Source organism: Portunus trituberculatus, chromosome 45, assembly GCF_017591435.1.
Source record: "Portunus trituberculatus isolate SZX2019 chromosome 45, ASM1759143v1, whole genome shotgun sequence".
NCBI classification, from domain to species: domain Eukaryota; kingdom Metazoa; phylum Arthropoda; class Malacostraca; order Decapoda; family Portunidae; genus Portunus; species Portunus trituberculatus.
In genome coordinates, this window is record NC_059299.1 from 10,378,163 (window position 1) to 10,395,347 (window position 17,185).

The following is a 17,185-nucleotide window of genomic DNA, read 5'->3' on the forward strand; positions in this document are numbered from 1 at the left end:
TTAGAAACAGGGGAAGTACCAGTAGAGTGGAAGAGAGCTGAAGTGGTGCCCATTTATAAGGGAGGCAGTAAGGAAGAGCCTCTTAACTATAGACCTGTGTCTCTAACAAGTGTGGTCGGTAAGATTTGTGAGAGGGTGATAAAGAAATATTGGATACGGTTCCTGGAGGATCATAAGTTATTATCGGATCATCAATTTGGCTTCAGGAAAGGGAGGTCATGTGTAACAAATCTACTGAGCTTTTATTCAAGAGTGGTTGACAAAATACAGGAGAGAGAGGGATGGATGGACTGTGTATATTTGGATTTAAAGAAAGCTTTTGACAAGGTACCTCACGAGAGACTGTTATGGAAAGTAGAGATTTATGGAGGACTGAAAGGAAAAGTGTTAAAGTGGATGGAAAACTACTTGAGATGGAGGGAGATGAGAACGGTAATAAGGGATGCAAGGTCGGACTGGTTGGTGGTGGAGAGTGGAGTCCCACAAGGCTCAGTGCTGGCACCAATACTTTTCCTGGTATATATAAATGACATGCCAGAGGGAGTAAACAGTTATATTAATTTGTTTGCTGATGATGCGAAGTAGGTGTGTGAAGAGTGAAGAAGATTGTGAAATTTTACAGGCAGACCTGGATAAGATTTGGGAGTGGAGCAAGAGGTGGCAAATGGAATTTAATCTGAGCAAAAGTCATGTGATGGAGATGGGAAAGAGTGGAAGACGGCCAAGAGGGTTATATAAGATGGGTGAAGAAGTAGTGTTGAAAAAGGTGGAAAAGGAAAAGGATTTGGGAGTGATAATACAAGACCATGGGCAGTTTGAGGCTCATATTGATAAGATGTTTGGAGAAACGTATAATTTGATAAAAATATTGGATTAGCCTTCCATTATATGGATAAAGATATGATGAAGAAATTAATTAGTATGGTAATTAGACCAAAATTGGAATATGCTGGAGTGGTTTGGTCCCCTTATAAAAAGAAGCATATAAGGAAGTTGGAGAGATTGCAGAGAATGGCAACAAAAATGGTTCCGGAATTGGCAGAAATGACCTATGAGGAGAGATTAAAAGAAATGAATTTGCCTACCTTGGAACAAAGAAGAGAAAGAGGAGATTTAATACAGGTTTATAAACTGTTGAGTGGACTGGATGAAGTGGATAATGAGCAAATGATGTTGAGAGAGGAAAAACTAAGTAGAACTACAAGATTGCATAGTAAAAAGATAGCCAAGGGAATATGCTTGAAGGATGTGAAAAAATATAGTTTCCCACGAAGATGTGTGGAGGTGTGGAATGGTTTGAGTGAGGAGGTGGTGTCAGCAAGGAGTGTGCATAGTTTTAAAGGAAAGTTGGATGTGTGTAGATATGGAGACGGGGCCACACGAGTATGATACCCAGGCCCTGTAAAATTACAACTAGGTGAATACATGGGAGGAATAAAGGGAAATATTGTAAATTGATGACAGACTACTTAACAGATAGCAAAATGAGAACAATGATAAGAAATACCCCATCAAGCTGGAGCACACTAACTAGTGGATTACCATAGGGTTTAGTGCTGGCACCATGTATATGTCAATGACTGGGTTTGAGTAGCTACATAAATTTGTTTGCAGATGATGCAAAACTTTTGAGAGTAATAAGGAACATTGGTGATTGTATGGAATTGCAGAAAGAGATTGACAAGATTTGAGAATGGAACCAAAAGTGGAAATTAGAATTAAATAGTACTAGGAAATGCCATATAATGAAAATAGGTTAAAGTAATAGAAAACCTACATGGAAATGTCAAATGGGAGAAGAGATTATAATGAAAAGGAGTGAAGAGAAAGACTTGAGAGTAATTTTACAAGATACCCTGACTCCAGAAAGACACATAAAGGGTTAATTGCTTCAACATACAAGACACTAACATATCAGTGTGGCATTCAATTACATGGATAAGAGTATGATGAAGATCATAACCAATTTGATAAGACCTAGACTAGAATATGCAGCAGTGGTGTGGTCACCATACAGGCAGAAGGACATCAGAAAATTAGAATGAATTCAAAGTACTTCTACAAAGTTAGTGCCAGAAATAAAGAGCCTTCTCTATGAAAAAAAGACTGAAGGATAGATAAGAAAGTGTTTTGTTTTTTTTTCCTCTGACCTCTAGTGCCTGAAGGTAACTTGAAGAGTATTGGAAGCGCTGTTAAGCTTCCACCCACTAATGGCACAGCCAATTTTATCTATAGTGGTACCAATATAAGGGCCCATATTACCACCCAAATGCATCTTTGGTGTAATCACTTAGAACCTGGATATCATGGTGACATTTAGGTAACTTTAAACCACTCGACAAATGGCAAAGTATCAAGGCGATACTTCGTGGGATTCGAATCTACACATGGACATGTGCCCGATCCCATGATCACCATCTTATTCTCTATGCCACCTCCTCCCTGTAAGTTAGTAAACTGTACGGAAAGATAGATAGTTAAAACCTGGTATCACTGACAGAGGATGGAGATAAACGAACAAAAGGACACTTAAAGAAGATCGTGAAAGTCAATGTTTGAGGAACATTAAAAAGTTTAGTTTGCCACATAGGACAGTGGACATCTGGAATGGATTGAGTGACGAGATTGTAGCAGCAGAAAGAGTGCACACATTTAAGGAAAAGTTGGAGATAGGTCACTATGAGCTCTGCTTGAACCCTATGGTATACAACAAGGTAATCTTGGTAATTACACACATGCATACATACACACACATATGCACTCACTCACGCACGCACGCACGCACTCACTCCCGGTAGCTCAGTGGTTAGAGCGTTGGCTTCACAAGCTAGAGGACCGGGGTTCGATTCCCCGGCTGGGTGGAGATATTTGGGTATGTCTCCTTTCACGTGTAGCCCCTGTTCACCTAGCAGTGAGTAGGTACGGGATGTAAATCGAGGAGTTGTGACCTTGTTGTCCCGGTGTGTGGTGTGTGCCTGGTCTCAGGCCTATCCGAAGATCGGAAATAATGAGCTCTGAGCTCGTTCCGTAGGGTAACGTCTGGCTGTCTCGTCAGAGACTGCAGCAGATCAAACAGTGAAACTCACTCACTCACTCACTCACTCACTCACTCACTCACTCACTCACCACCACTCACTCACTCACTCACTCACTCACCACCACCACCACCACCACTCTCACTCTCTCTCTCTCTCTCTCTCTCTCTCTCTCTCTCTCTCTCTCTCTCTCTCTCTCTCTCTCTCTCTCTCTCTCATATTGTTATTGTTTTAATTATTGTTTTTATTATTATTATTATTATTATTATTATTATTATTATTATTATTACTATTACTATTATTATTATTGTTGTTGTTGTTGTTGTAACCATTGTTATTATTAATGTCTTTAATAGTGTTATTGTTTTATTTATGAAAATATTTACAATAGCAATGGTAACAAAAATAATAATAATAATAATGAGAGAGAGAGAGAGAGAGAGAGAGAGAAAACTTGGGAGGGAGAGTGATTAGAGAGTGGGAGTGTCTCATGGGAAACCTTCACCTTTACTTGGGGCTTAACACTTCATGAAGTGCAGAATGTATCTATTGTTTTGTATTTTCGTCACTCAGGCTTATTTCATGTCTGAGTTTTTCCGATAGTGCTTTGTATGTGCCAATGATAAATAGAGTGACCAGACATTGATTATCATTAGTACAGTATTTTTTGTATGTATGACGGTAATCAGTGTCTACCAACTGTACTACTCATCTCCTCTTCCCCCTCCAATGCCACTTTTTACATGTTGTTTTTTGTACTATCAACAATCTTACTGTTGTTTACTTTCACATTGTTTATTTTTCATGTATTTCACTTCGCAGTACCACTGAGCACTGCACCACAGGTTGAAGCCCTGCATTACTCATGATCAGTCATCAGATAGATGAGATGACTCCCTACCTGCTTCTGTATTTACATCTACTGATGACTTGAATTCATTGAAGAGGGAGGTTTCAAAACATTTATCCCATTCTTTTGGTTAACTATCTTGACCCTGCTCAGGGACTGGCTTTTTTTTTTTTTTTTTTTTTTTTTTTTTTTTTTTTTTTTTTATGCAAGACTGGAAAATCTTTGGCCAAGGGCAACAAAAATTATTAAACAAGAGGGCCCACTAAGATGTCAGTCCCAGAACAGAGCCAAGAGAGTTTGCCAAAAGAATGGGATAGATGTCATTAAACTTCCCTGTTAAATAAGTTCAGGTCATAGGTAGATGAAAATACAAGAGAGTTCCAGGGTTTAAAAGGGATGAATGATTGAGAGTACTAGTAAACTCTTGCATTATAGAGTTGAATAGAATGGGGTTGAGAGAATAAAGAAAGTTTTGTGCAGTAAAGCTGTAGGAAGAGTGGAGGCATGCAATTAGCAAGATCAATAGAACAGTTGGCATAAAAATAGCGATAGAATATGGCAAGAGATGCAGCATTACAGAGGTGAAAAAGAGAGTAAAGACAGTCAAGCCATTTTGTTTTATCTTTTTGTTACCCTTGGCTGGATTTCCCTCAGTATACAAGAAAAAAAATACCATGACAGCACAGAATTTCTTTTGTAATTTTGATATAAAGAAAGCTGTAGACTTAATGTGGAATATTGGGCACTTTGTCAATATTGCTACAGTGAAACAGGTGGTGGAGGATTATTGTGTGGGTCAAGACAAAATGAGTGGTAGTGAGCTCATTGCAATGTGAGAGAGACAGATTGTAGTGGCAGCTATGGACTCACTGCTTCAGGTGGCTGAAATGTTATCCATCAGTGGGTATGACATTGCTAGTGCTGCATATATGGAATACAGGTAAACAATACCAATACTTGTCAAATCAGCGTGAAACTTGGGACAATAATACACAAAACTTGGGTTGCTAAGAATTTAAGACTTAGCACCAAACTTAAGGATCACTAAACTCAGGTAGCACGAAACTCAATGAGGGATGTAGTAAGATAATGCTGCATATCATACTTTGTTTCTTCCCTGTCCAGTGGAGCGTGCAGAGCAACAGCTACCAGAAGCAGTTGAGTTAGCACAGCGCCTCCGTCCTCAAAGCGCCAGCATCCGGATGAGATGCATGGATATGCGTGAGCGCCTGGAAAAGTTGCGTCTTACCATACAGAAGACCCGAGAGCTGACCAATAAGATTAAAGTGGGTGTGTCCTTCCTTCCCAACACAACAATTGAAGTGGAGAACCCAAGGGAACTCACCAAGGCTTCAACCACCACAAAGGTAATTGGCGATTCTAATCGTTTGTGAAAGAATTACTCTATATTATCTAGCTTGAAAAGTGATTCAGGTTACAAAATAACATAGTTGTAGATTACTATTTAAAGAATTAATGCAACTTTGTTACTATTTAAAGAATTAATGCAACTTTGTGTATATTTACCTAGTTTATCTAGTTGTATTGTACAGGGTTCGAGCAGGGCTCATAGTGTCCTGTCTCCATATCTCCATTTATCTAGTTTTTCTTTAAAGTTATGCACACTATGTGCTGTAATGATTCCATTATCTAATGCATTCCATTTTTCCACCGTTGTGTGGAAAACTGTATTTTCCAGTATCCTCCACACACTGTCTTATCCTGATCTTCTTTTCATGTCCTCTTGTCCTTCCATCTTCTTCTGTCAACAGCACCAGGTCTTCTTTGGCTATTTTTTCAATATCATTTACTATCTTATACATTGTTATTAGGTCCCCCCATTCTCTTCTATCTTGTAAGGTTGGCAGTCCCATTTCCTTCAGTCATTCTTCATATGTGAGGTCCTTTAATTCCGGCACCATCTTAGTAGCAATCTTCTGTATCCTTTCAAATTTTCTTATATCCTTTTTAGAGCTCGAAGACCATACCAATGCTGCATATTCCAGCCTTGGACATATCATGCTTGTGATGATTTTTTTCATCATATCTTTATCCATGTAATGAAATGCCACTCTTATATTAGTCAACATCTTATATAATAGTCCAAATATCTCGAATATGTGTTCATCAGGGCTCAGATTTTCTTGTATGATCACTCCAAGATCTTTTTCCTCTTTAATCTTCGTTATTTGCTCATTCCCCATCAAATAGTTCCATGCTGATCTTCTCTTACTCTTTCCTACCTCCATTATGTGGCATTTCTTGACATTAAATTCCAATTTCCACTTCTTGCTCCATTCATAGATCTTGTTTAAATCTTCCTACAACAGCAGACAGTCCTCTCTGATTTTGATAACTCTTAGCAACTTTGCATTATCAGCGAATAAATTTATATAACTGTTTATCCCAATGTGAATGTCATTTACATAAACTTGAAACATAATGGGGGCTAACACTGACCATTGTGGCACTCCGCTAGTTACTTTACCCCAAGATGAGTATGTATCTCTAATCACAGTTCTCATTTCCCTATCTTTCAAATAGTCTCTTGTCTATTTGAGTAAGGTTCCACACAGTCCTACGTACTCTAGTTTCCAAATAAGTCTTCTGTGCGGGACTTTATCAAAAGCCTTTTTAATGTCCAGGTATACTTTGTCTACCCATCCATCTTTGTTTTCAAGTCCTGCAATAACTTGAGTAGAAGCTTAACAAGTTTGATACTGCACTGCAATCTCCTGTAATCCTTGGCAATCCAATGTCCTATTAGGTTCTGTGAAATTATTTTCTGCCGTGAATACCGTTTTGAGGCTCTCTTTCATTATTTGAAACATTTCCTTCTCTGTTTGGTATGCCATCCCTTCTTTAATTATTTTTTCAATTGTTTCCTTATTCTTTGTTTTGCCGTCTATAAACTTTTTTGTAGAAAAGTTTGGGTTCATCCTTGCTTTTATCCACTACATCCTTCTCAAACTTTCTTTCTCTCTCCTTACTCTAATGTATTCATTTCTAGTATCTTTGTACTTCCACTCTTCCACTCTTTATCCTTTGCCTTTTTTTTTTTAACTCTATAAACAGGAACAAACTTTTTTACTCCTTCATTGTAATTCTGTAAGAATATGTCATATTTCTCTTGTATAGTCTTCCTGCACATAATATTACTCCACTCAATATCAGCAAAATAACTTCTTAATTTTTCAAGATCCGCTCTTGCATAATTTAATCTCTCCTTTATAGTCCTCTCTGTAACTTAACTCATCTTCCTCCTACATTTACATCTCTACTGTCACATGATCACTTTTCCCCATTGGACTAAGGTATTGTATGATTGGGGATTCTGGTTTCTTTGTGAAAACTAGGTCAAGCAACGATGGTTCTTCTTCCCCCCCTGTATCTTGTTGACCCCTCCATTCACTGATCCATTGTACGTATTAACTATAGTCAACTGTAAGACTATCTCACTCCACTGCCCAGCATTATCCATTGTTTCCATCTCTCTCCAGTTTATTTTTTTTACAGTTAAAATCTCCAACTAAGAGTATTCTTCTATCTCTTCTTATCATGTTATCTAGGCACTTTATCACCTCTGTTTGCATATTTTTATGCTCTTCTGATCCCCATGTATTAGTCTTTGGTGGAACATATGTAACTATGATTTTTCTTTTCTTCAAATCTTCTGTTCTGATTGTTAAGGGGGATTTACACTTGGCAATTTTTGGGAGGGGGAGGCAATATTGCTGAAACATGCTGCTGACAACTGCGGCTGAATGCTCTCAGGAGCAAGTACGTTCACACTACTGAGGAGATGTTGCCGAGACCATCAGCTGTCAGGACGTAAACAAACCAACAAGATGGCTCTCCGCAAGAACTTTTTTGGTCCTGATTCTTCCTCCAGCGATGAAGAGGCAGCAATGGCTGTTCTTTTTTTTACATGAATTGACGATGGCAGGAAAAAGGAAATGTCTGTGGATGCGCTCGTGGCTGAAAAGACGGGAAACGAAGAGTGTGTACCATACTCTTCTGGTCAAACTTTGCCTGGAAGACTCCGAGACCCTGCGACAATGGATACGCCTTCCAAAGGTACAGTATCAAGAGCTGCTACGGCTTGTGACTCCTCTTATCATGAAGGAGGATACACATCTCCTTCAGTGAATCAGCCACTCTCTGAAAGCGACAAGACTATGCTTCTTGTAAACCTCGTCTTGTGGGTCACACAAATGTTTCATCTCCCTCACTTGCTCCAGCAAGGCCACCTCGGCCTCCCAACTCCAAATGAAGTTGTCTGCATTCATCAGTGATGCTTCTTTGGGTGCCGACATGTTTGTTTATATTGCTGCGAGTCGGCAATAGCGGCAATATAAGACCAACATGGTCGGCTAGCTGCGAGTAGCGCTCCCAGTCTCAGACCGAGACCCAAAATGCTATCGGCAACACGTTTCAGCAATATTGCCTCCTGAAAATTGCCAAGTGTAAACCTCTTTTCTGCCATTATTTCCACCTTGTCCTCACCATATTGCACATCCTAAATAAGGAGAATTATAGAGTGGCGAGAAATGAGTATGTGAGGGTAAGGAAAGAGGAAGAAAGAAAATTTGAAAAAGATATTGTAGACAAGGGTAAGGAACATCCAAAATTGTTTTACAGGTTCATAAATGGTAAACTTAAAGAAAGAGAGTCCATTGAAAGATTAAAAGAAGAGCAAGGGATAGTAGATTACCCTAAGAATATCGCAGAATTGCTAAATAATAGGTTTCAAGAAGTATTTACTAAAGAAACAATGTTTGTAAAGCCTCAAAATGTGGAAGGAAATATGCATATGGATGACATTAAGATACCTTAAAAGGAGTTATATAAAATGTTGGAGGAACTTAAAAATAATAAAGTGATGGGGCCGGATGAAGTTTCAGGTAAATTATTGAAGGAATGTAGAGAAGAATTGATAGATCCATTATATGATATTATAAGGTGCTCATTAGAAACGGGGAAAGTACCAGTGGAGTGGAAAAGAGCTGAAGTGGTGCCCATATATAAGGGAGGCAGTAAGGAAGAGCCTCTTAAATATAGACCTGTGTCTTTAACAAGTGTGGTCGGTAAGATTTGTGAGAGGGTAATAAAGAAATATTGGATTTGGTTCTTGGAGGATCATAAGTTATTATCAGATCATGAATTTGGTTTTAGGCTGAAAAGGCTTTTGACAAGGTACCACACATGAGACTGCTATGGAAATTGGAGTGGACTGAAGGAAAATTGTTAAAATGGATGGAAAACTATTTGAGATGGAGAGATGTGTGCGCGAGTGGACGTGTTGTGTGTGCGTTTTTGGCTGTGGTTTTATAGTTAGCGAGTGGTGTTTGTGCTTGGTGTCTGTGTGTGGTGCTTTTGAGTGTTAGTGAAGTGAAAGTGTGTACTGCAAGTGTTAGATTAGAGTGAAATAGTGGTTAGAATCAGTGTTTGTGAGTTAAAAGTATTTTTGTAGAGCGAGGAGACTAGGCTTGTAACTGTCAAGTTGACCTTGAAAGAGGATTAGTTGACCTCACTTAGGCCCCCCCACCACCGCGGTTCCCCCAACCCGCCGTCACCAAGTATTTTTATTTGTTTGTGAGTTAACAGATTGTAAGTTAGTATGGCGGTAGCTACTGAGGTATATCAGAGTGTGATTGAGTGCGTGAAAGAGAGTGTTGAGATGGGATTGGGAGAGTTTGTTGTGTGTGAGATGTGTGGGCATGACAGGAAGGTCGTTGACTTTTCTGAGTGTATGGTGTGTAGGCTCAAGAGCGAGAATTTAGTTCTTTCTCTTGAGCACCGAGAATTACGAGAGGAAATCAGAAAGCTAAGTGAGGGGAAAAGTGCGAACGAAGTTCTCATCTTTGAGTTGAAGGAGGAGGTTAAGAGGCTTGGGAGGCAGTGGAAAAAATTAGGCAGGAGATCAGTGTTAGGCCGAAGGTTGGACCTTCTGAGGGCGACAGGGTGGCTTGGCCCTCTGTCGGGAAGAGCAGAGTGGGGAAGAGGGAGCAGGCGAGCCAGACGGGGAAAGATAGTAGTCAGGATGGGCAGAGATGGCAGGTTGCGAGGGGAAGGAAAGCGGAGGCAGTTAGGGAGGATAGGACTAAACCTGTTGAGTGTGAAAATAGGTTCGGTTTGTTGGAGGGGAGGGAGAGTGAAAGTGAGAGTGGAGTGAATGAAGTGGTTGTGGTGAGTGAAAGGAGAAAGAAGGGGGTAGAGGAGAGGAGGAGGATGGTTGTTTTGTAGCACACCTCAGGTGTGTGTGGTGGGTGACTCTCAGGTTAGGTATTTAGATAGCACTTTCTGTGGGAAAGACAGGGATAGGAGGACGAATGTGTGTATGCCTGGTGCAGGTGTGAAGGCAGTGAGTGAGGAGGTGCAGAAGAGGGTTGGGGGATGGAGAGGAGGGTGTAGTAGTTTTGCACGTAGGTGGGAACGATGTCAGAGCAGGTGGGTCGGAGGAGTTAGTGGCAAGATTTCGGGAAATGTTAGGCAAGATAAGGGAGAGTGGTAGGAGGTGTGTAGTGTCAGGAATCTTGCCTCGTGTGTATGTTAGCAGGAATGGTTGTCTAGAGCCATTGGTGTGAATGATCGGGTAAAAGGGATGTGTAAGGATGTGGGTGTCAGCTTTGTGGATGTATGGGATAGGTTCTATGGGCGAAGGGATTTGTATGCTAGGGATGGTGTGCATCTGAGTAGGAAGGGTGTGGATGTGCTGAGTGGATGTCTGGAGGGGAGTTGGGATGGAGTGTAGGGGGTGAGGTAGCAAATGCATTCCAGAAGAAAGATGCTAGACATAAATTAGATAGGATAAACAGAGATAGTGAAAAGATTAGGAAAGATTTCCAGGTGCAAATAGGAGAGAATAAGATTAGGATTCCAAATAAGGAGACAGCATCTAGGAAGGTAGCTGGACTTAAATGTTTTATGTAAATGCCAGGAGTCTTAGGAACAAGAAGGACGAGTTATCTAGTTATATAGTTGAGGAGGATTTAGATGTTGTATGTGTCACAGAGGCATGGGTAAATGAGGAAAAGTTTAGGAAAATAGGAAAGAATATGAAGTAGATGGATACATTATGTATTTACACCAGAGAATTGGTAGGATAGGTGGAGGAGTAGTTATTTATGTAAAAAAATCCTTCATTTCCAGTCAGGTTAATGGTATTAAGGTAGATCACAGAGTAGAGTCCTTATGGCTGGATGTTAGAGTAAACAAAAGTAAGGTTATTAGAGTAGGAGCTTTTATAGACCACCTAACCAGTCAGCAGAGGTAGACAACCTTATGGTAGATGAGATAAATAGGGGGTGTACTAGTCAGACAATTATCTTAGGGATTTTAATCTTAAGTCAGTAAACTGGGAGAGGATGGTAGGAGATGCTAGTGAAAATAAGTTTATGGAAAGTTTTCAGGATAACTATTTAGTGCAGATGGTAGATAAACCTACTAGGGGGAGGAAGGTTTTAGACATAGTACTAACAAATATTGAGCATTGTTTAAAGGAAGTTGAGGTAGGAGAGACTTTAGCAAACAGTGACCATCATATAATTAGATTTATCATTAATTCCAGTAGGGATAATATAGTGAATAAGACTAGAGTCCCAAACTATCAGAAAGGCAATTATGGTAGGTTACGTCAGTTATTAGGAGAGGTAAACTGGGAAGATAGTTTTGGAAATAAAACTGCACAGGAGATGTGGGATATTTTTAAGGTTGTAGTAAAGGGTATAGTGATGCAGTGTATCCCTTACAAAGATATAAGGCAGAGAAACAGGAAGCCATTATGGTGGACTCATGAGATAGGTAGCCAGATCAGAGAGAAGAAGAGGGCATACAGAGAGTTGCAGAAAAGTGGGAAGATGTAGATTTGATTAGGTACAGACAGGTCAGAGATGATTTGAGTAAGGTTATAAAAAAAGTAAAAGGCAGGCAGAGATAAAACTAGCTAGAGCTGGGAGTAAAGATCCCAAAAATTATATAGTTATTACAAGGTCAGTGATAAAAGAAATAAGGATAGGATTGGACCACTCAGAAAAGATGGTGTAGTAGTGGATCAAAATGAAGACATAGTAGAATTATTGAATGAACAATTTTCTTCAGTATTTACTAGGAAAGAATAGGAAATCCTGTTACAAACAGTGCGACGAGTAGTTTAAGAGCTTTAGAAAATATTGATATAAAACCGGGAATTGTTAGGAAATTTATTCTTGAACTAGACGATAGGAAAGCTAGTGGTCCTGATGAGCTACATGCCAGAGTACTTAGGGAGGGTGTAGACAGTATTTCTGAAGCACTTAAGTTAATCTTTGAAAGATCACTTAGGTTTGCTGAGATACCACAGGACTGGAAGTTAGCTAATGTTACTCCAATATTTAAAAAAGGTAGGAAGGATGATGCGAATAATTATAGACCGATCAGTTTAACTAGTATAGTATGTAAGATCCTAGAGAAAATCATTAAGGGTAGTATTTGGGAGCATTTAAATGAGAATAGATTAATTAGAGATACCCAACATGGCTTTAGATCAGGGAGGTCCTGTCTTACAAATTTGCTCGATATCTTAGAATATATTACCAAGGAGTTAGATGATGGAAATAGCATAGATGTTATATATCTAGATTTTAGCAAGGCGTTTGATAAGGTACCGCATAGGAGGCTAGTGTACAAATTGAGACTACATGGGATAGGGGTAGGTTAGTTGATTGGATTAGTGAATGGCTTTCTGATAGGAAACAGAGAGTAGTATTAAATGGGGCAATGTCTGAGTGGAAGGAAGTGGTTAGTGGGGTACCCCAAGGATCAGTGCTAGGACCTCTTCTTTTCTTGGTGTACATTAACGATTTAGATATAGGAATTAGTAGCAAAGTATCAAAGTTTGCAGATGATACTAAGATAGCATGTGCAGTACAGGGTGAAAAGGACAATTACAGAATACAACGAGACCTGGACAGGCTGATAGCATGGGCAGACAGGTGGCAGATGGAGTTTAATTCTAAAAGTGTCAGGTTATGCATTTAGGTAAAGACAACACAAACTTTAACTATGAGATGGAGGGATGTTGGCTAGAGGCAGTAGAGGAAGGAAAGGATTTAGGAGTAGTGATAGACAGGACTATGAAATTTTCAAAGCAATGTTTAGAAGCAAGAAATAGGGCAAATAGGATCCTGGGTTTTATAAATAGAAATGTTAGTTATAAAAGTAAGGAAGTGGTGCGTAGCTTATATAATTCCTATGTTAGGCCCCATTTAGAGTATTGCATACAGGCCTGGTCACCCCACTATAGGCAGGATATCAACATGTTAGAAGCAGTTCAGAGAAGAGCAACTAGGATGATACCAGCTTTGAAGCGCCTGGAGTATAGAGATAGATTAAAGGCATTAAACATGTTTTCATTTGAGAGGAGATGTATAAGAGGGATATGATAGAGTTATTTAAAATGTTCTCAGATACAAACTACATAGATGTGAGATCTTTCTTTACCTTAGAGGAGGGAAGTAGGACTAGAAATCATGGCAGGAAGATTAGAAAGCAAGGCTGCAGGTTAGATATAAGAAAATATTTCTTTAGTCATAGGGTGGTAGACTTCTGGAATGCATTGCCAGAGACGGTTGTAAATAGCACTAGTTTGACAATGTTTAAAAACAGATTAGATAAGCACTTAAATTTATTAGATTTATAATTATGTATAGCGCTGCATGATAGTTTTATAAGAAATTTACTATAGTTAAACAAGACATGATCCCCATGTATGGGGATTACAGATTGTAGAGGAATTCGATGCAGGACTTAGCCCTGTTAATGGGCCAAATATTTAGAATTAGTATATAATGTATTGTGTACTTGTAAGTGTATCTTTAAGTACTGATGACGAGGTCGCTGTGCGACTGATACAGGATAACCTAGATGGGCCCTGGTGGCCCTTTGTTATCCTATTATTTATGTTATGTTATGTTATGTAATACAAAAGAAGTTGGACTCAGGCCTAGACGTATGTACAGGGGGAGAGGGGGCCATAGGTTCTCCTATCTCCAAATGAAATAAGTGTTAGATCACATATAGCTAAAGAATGAATAACGAGAGAGAGAGATGGAACCAAGTAGTACTGCCAGGTGCATGGCGGAATCAAAACATAAGCCGAGTGAAAACCAACGCATTAAAGAAACCTCCTATTGGTTTAAGGAAACTGACTGATGATACTATGGAAAAGGATTTCTTGGGTTTCCAGAATGAACTAGGTAATATGAGAAGGCTTATTAATGTAGAAAGAGAATTAAGATACATGAAGGTGGTGATGTCCACTCTCATGGACAAACAAGACTGACTGCTAACAGAGAACACAGCCATGAAATTGAAAGTAGCTGAATGTGAGAAGGTTAGTGCAATAAACCAGGAATTGAAAGAGGAGATTATGGAAATAAGGAAGCAAAATGACTTTCTAGAAACCACATGCCAAAATTATGAAAGCTCTTTAAAGAGCTTGCAGGATAAAGTGCAGGACAGGATTACAGACAGGACAGAAGGTGGTCTAGGTGATAACAAATTGAAAGAACTAAGAAATTAATGGAAACAGGAGAAAGAAGAGGAAAAAGTCAAATTTTAAGAAGTGGTAAGGAGACAAATTCAGGAGAACACAAGTCACTGTAATAGAAGTTATCAAGGAAAAGGAAGATTTAGTGTGGGATGCAGTGGACAAGAAAAAAAGCTTCGTGATTTACGGGATGAGGAAAAAGAAAAATCCAAATAAATTCACGAGAGAACGTGAAGAAAGGGAAATGGCCAAAACAGTTATCAAACGAGTACAAGACAGCACACAAGAATTTGACCAGGAGGTGGAGGAAGTGGTTAGGCTGAGAAGGTACAGCGAAGGGGGTAAGAGATCAATGAAGGTGAAAATAAGATCTCAAGTGGCTGTAGAGGAAATTATGGCTAGAAAAGGGAAGTTGGCCAATGATGTTGATCACAAGGAAATATGGAGAAAAAGAGATATGAACTTAGAGGAAAGGGAAAAGGAGAAAATGTTAAGAAGTGAAGCTAAGGAAAAAAACGAGAAAAGGACAGAGATAGAGAAGAATAATTTTTACTGGAGGGTTCTGGATACGAGACTAAAGAAGTGGTACCTAAGGAAAAAAAGAGGAGGTCATGGAGGAGGCAATGAAATAAGAGTGACTTATACTAACATAGATGGGTTATTATCAAGCCTATTGGAAGTTCGGGATTATTTGAAAGAGAAAAAGCCGGATGTAATGTGCATCGTTGAAACAAAACTGAAAAAAGAGATCCATGTCAACTTTAAAGAGGAGGGATATAATACCTGGAGAAGGGACAGGAAGGGTAAAGAGGGAGGAGGAGTGCTAATAATGATTCATGATAATACGTATATGTGTGGAGGATGTGCAATATGGTGAGGACAAAGTGGAAGTAATGGCAGTAACAATCAGAACAGAAGATTTGAAGAAAAGAAAAATTATGGTCACATATGTTCCACCAAAGACTAATACATGGGGATCACATGAGCATAAAGATATGCAAACAGAGGTGATAAAGTGGCTAGATAACATGATAAAAAGAGATAGAAGAATACTCTTAGTTGGAGACTTTACTGTAAAAAATTAAACTAGAGAGAGATGGAAGTAATGGATAATGCTGGGCAGTGGAGTGAGAAAGTGTTACAGTTTACTATGGTTAATACAATGGACCAGTAGGTGTGTAAAAGGTTATCAGTGGTTAAAGGTGTTTAAGCCCGCCCAGGCTACTCGTACGTGATACACCTATTACACTTTTACCACTACATCTTATTTCATAGGGGTCTCCCTCAACGTGGCATCGTACTTATTTCTGGGTAGAGCCAGGGTCGTTAAACACTTAAAACACTATTTTAGTTTATTGCACACAAAGAAAACTCACAACTGACAAAACAAATACACATACACCACAACTGCAACGAAACACAACCACACCACAATGACAAAGAAACACAAACACACCACAAAGACAAAGAAACACAAACACACCACAAAGACAAAGAAACACAACCACACCACAATGACAAAAAAACATGCACACACAACTTACAAAAGAAAACACGCACACAAACAACTGACAAAAGGAAACACTCACACCCACCACTGGTAAAAGCGAGCACTTAGTGCCGAACAGTTTCCCCACACACACACGCACAGCACAGAGTAGAGCACAAATTCTACTTTGTCAAAAGTTTCGAAACACAGTCTCTCCACTACTGGCAAGGCGTCACAAAGTACAGAGCACAGTTTTTACACTTTGTCAGGCAGTCACAAGGAACTGTCTCTTTACTGCAAAAGCAGTAAAGATAAAGACAAAGATAACTTACAGGAGGTAATTCAAGAACAACTAAAAGAAAGAGACGAGAACATGGCAAACAAAATTATTGGAGTCCTTAAGGAAAAGGAAAACCTATTAAGGGAAATTGCAGAAAAAAAAGAAGAGTGTAATTATCTTTGGACTAAAAGAAAAAAATGTAAAATATAGACCAAGAAGGGAAAAGGAGGAAATGAAGTCAAAGATCTACTAAAAAATCTAAATGACGAAGATAGGCAGAACCTAGAGGAGGAAGTAGAGGAAATTCACAAAATGGGACCTTATCAAGATGGAACAACAAGACCAATTAAGATACTACTCAAATCACAAGCAGCAACAGAAGAGATATTGTATAGAACAATGAAACTCAGAGAAACAGAAGGCTGCAAGGATATTTATATAAGAAAAAATAAGAATGAGGAAGAAAGGAAGAGATACAACAAATTGACGGCAGCAGTAAGGAAAAAAAATAATGAAAGGTCAGAGGAGGAAAAAAAGGCATTTTTTTTGGAGAATTCTAGGAGACAGGATAAGAAAATGGTATATAAGAGAGAAGGAAGAGGAAACAGTGGAGCAAGTGTAACTAAAAGTGATAAGGGTAAGAAATAAAAAATGATGTAAACAAACATAGATGGGGTTCTATCAAGTAAATTATAACTAAAAGATTACATAAGGAAAGAAAAACCAGATATTGTATGCCCAGCTGAAACAAAACTAAATGGAACAATCAAAATAGGCATAGATAATAGATATAATGTATGGAGGAAAGACAGAGAGGGTAAAGGACGAGTAGGAGTCATGATAATGACAAGGAAAGAGATGGTGGTAAACCATGTGGAATATGGAGAAGGAAAAAGCAGAAGTACTGTATATTAAGATGCATATTAATAAAAAAAGACTTAACAATCATTGTAACATATGTGCCACCAAAAATGAATGCATGGACCAACTGAGAATATAAAGC

The 17,185-nt window shown here is 39.0% G+C and overlaps 1 protein-coding gene across 1 annotated transcript in view; it reads left to right on the forward strand.

Moving 5' to 3' along the window:
* Positions 1-17,185, forward strand: part of LOC123519257 (laminin subunit alpha-like) — a 235,179-nt gene that overhangs the window by 173,195 nt on the left and 44,799 nt on the right. The window contains exon 45 of the mRNA XM_045280389.1: positions 5,011-5,252. Coding sequence (XP_045136324.1) covers positions 5,011-5,252 — 242 coding nt within the window. The remainder of the gene's footprint in view (positions 1-5,010; positions 5,253-17,185) is intronic.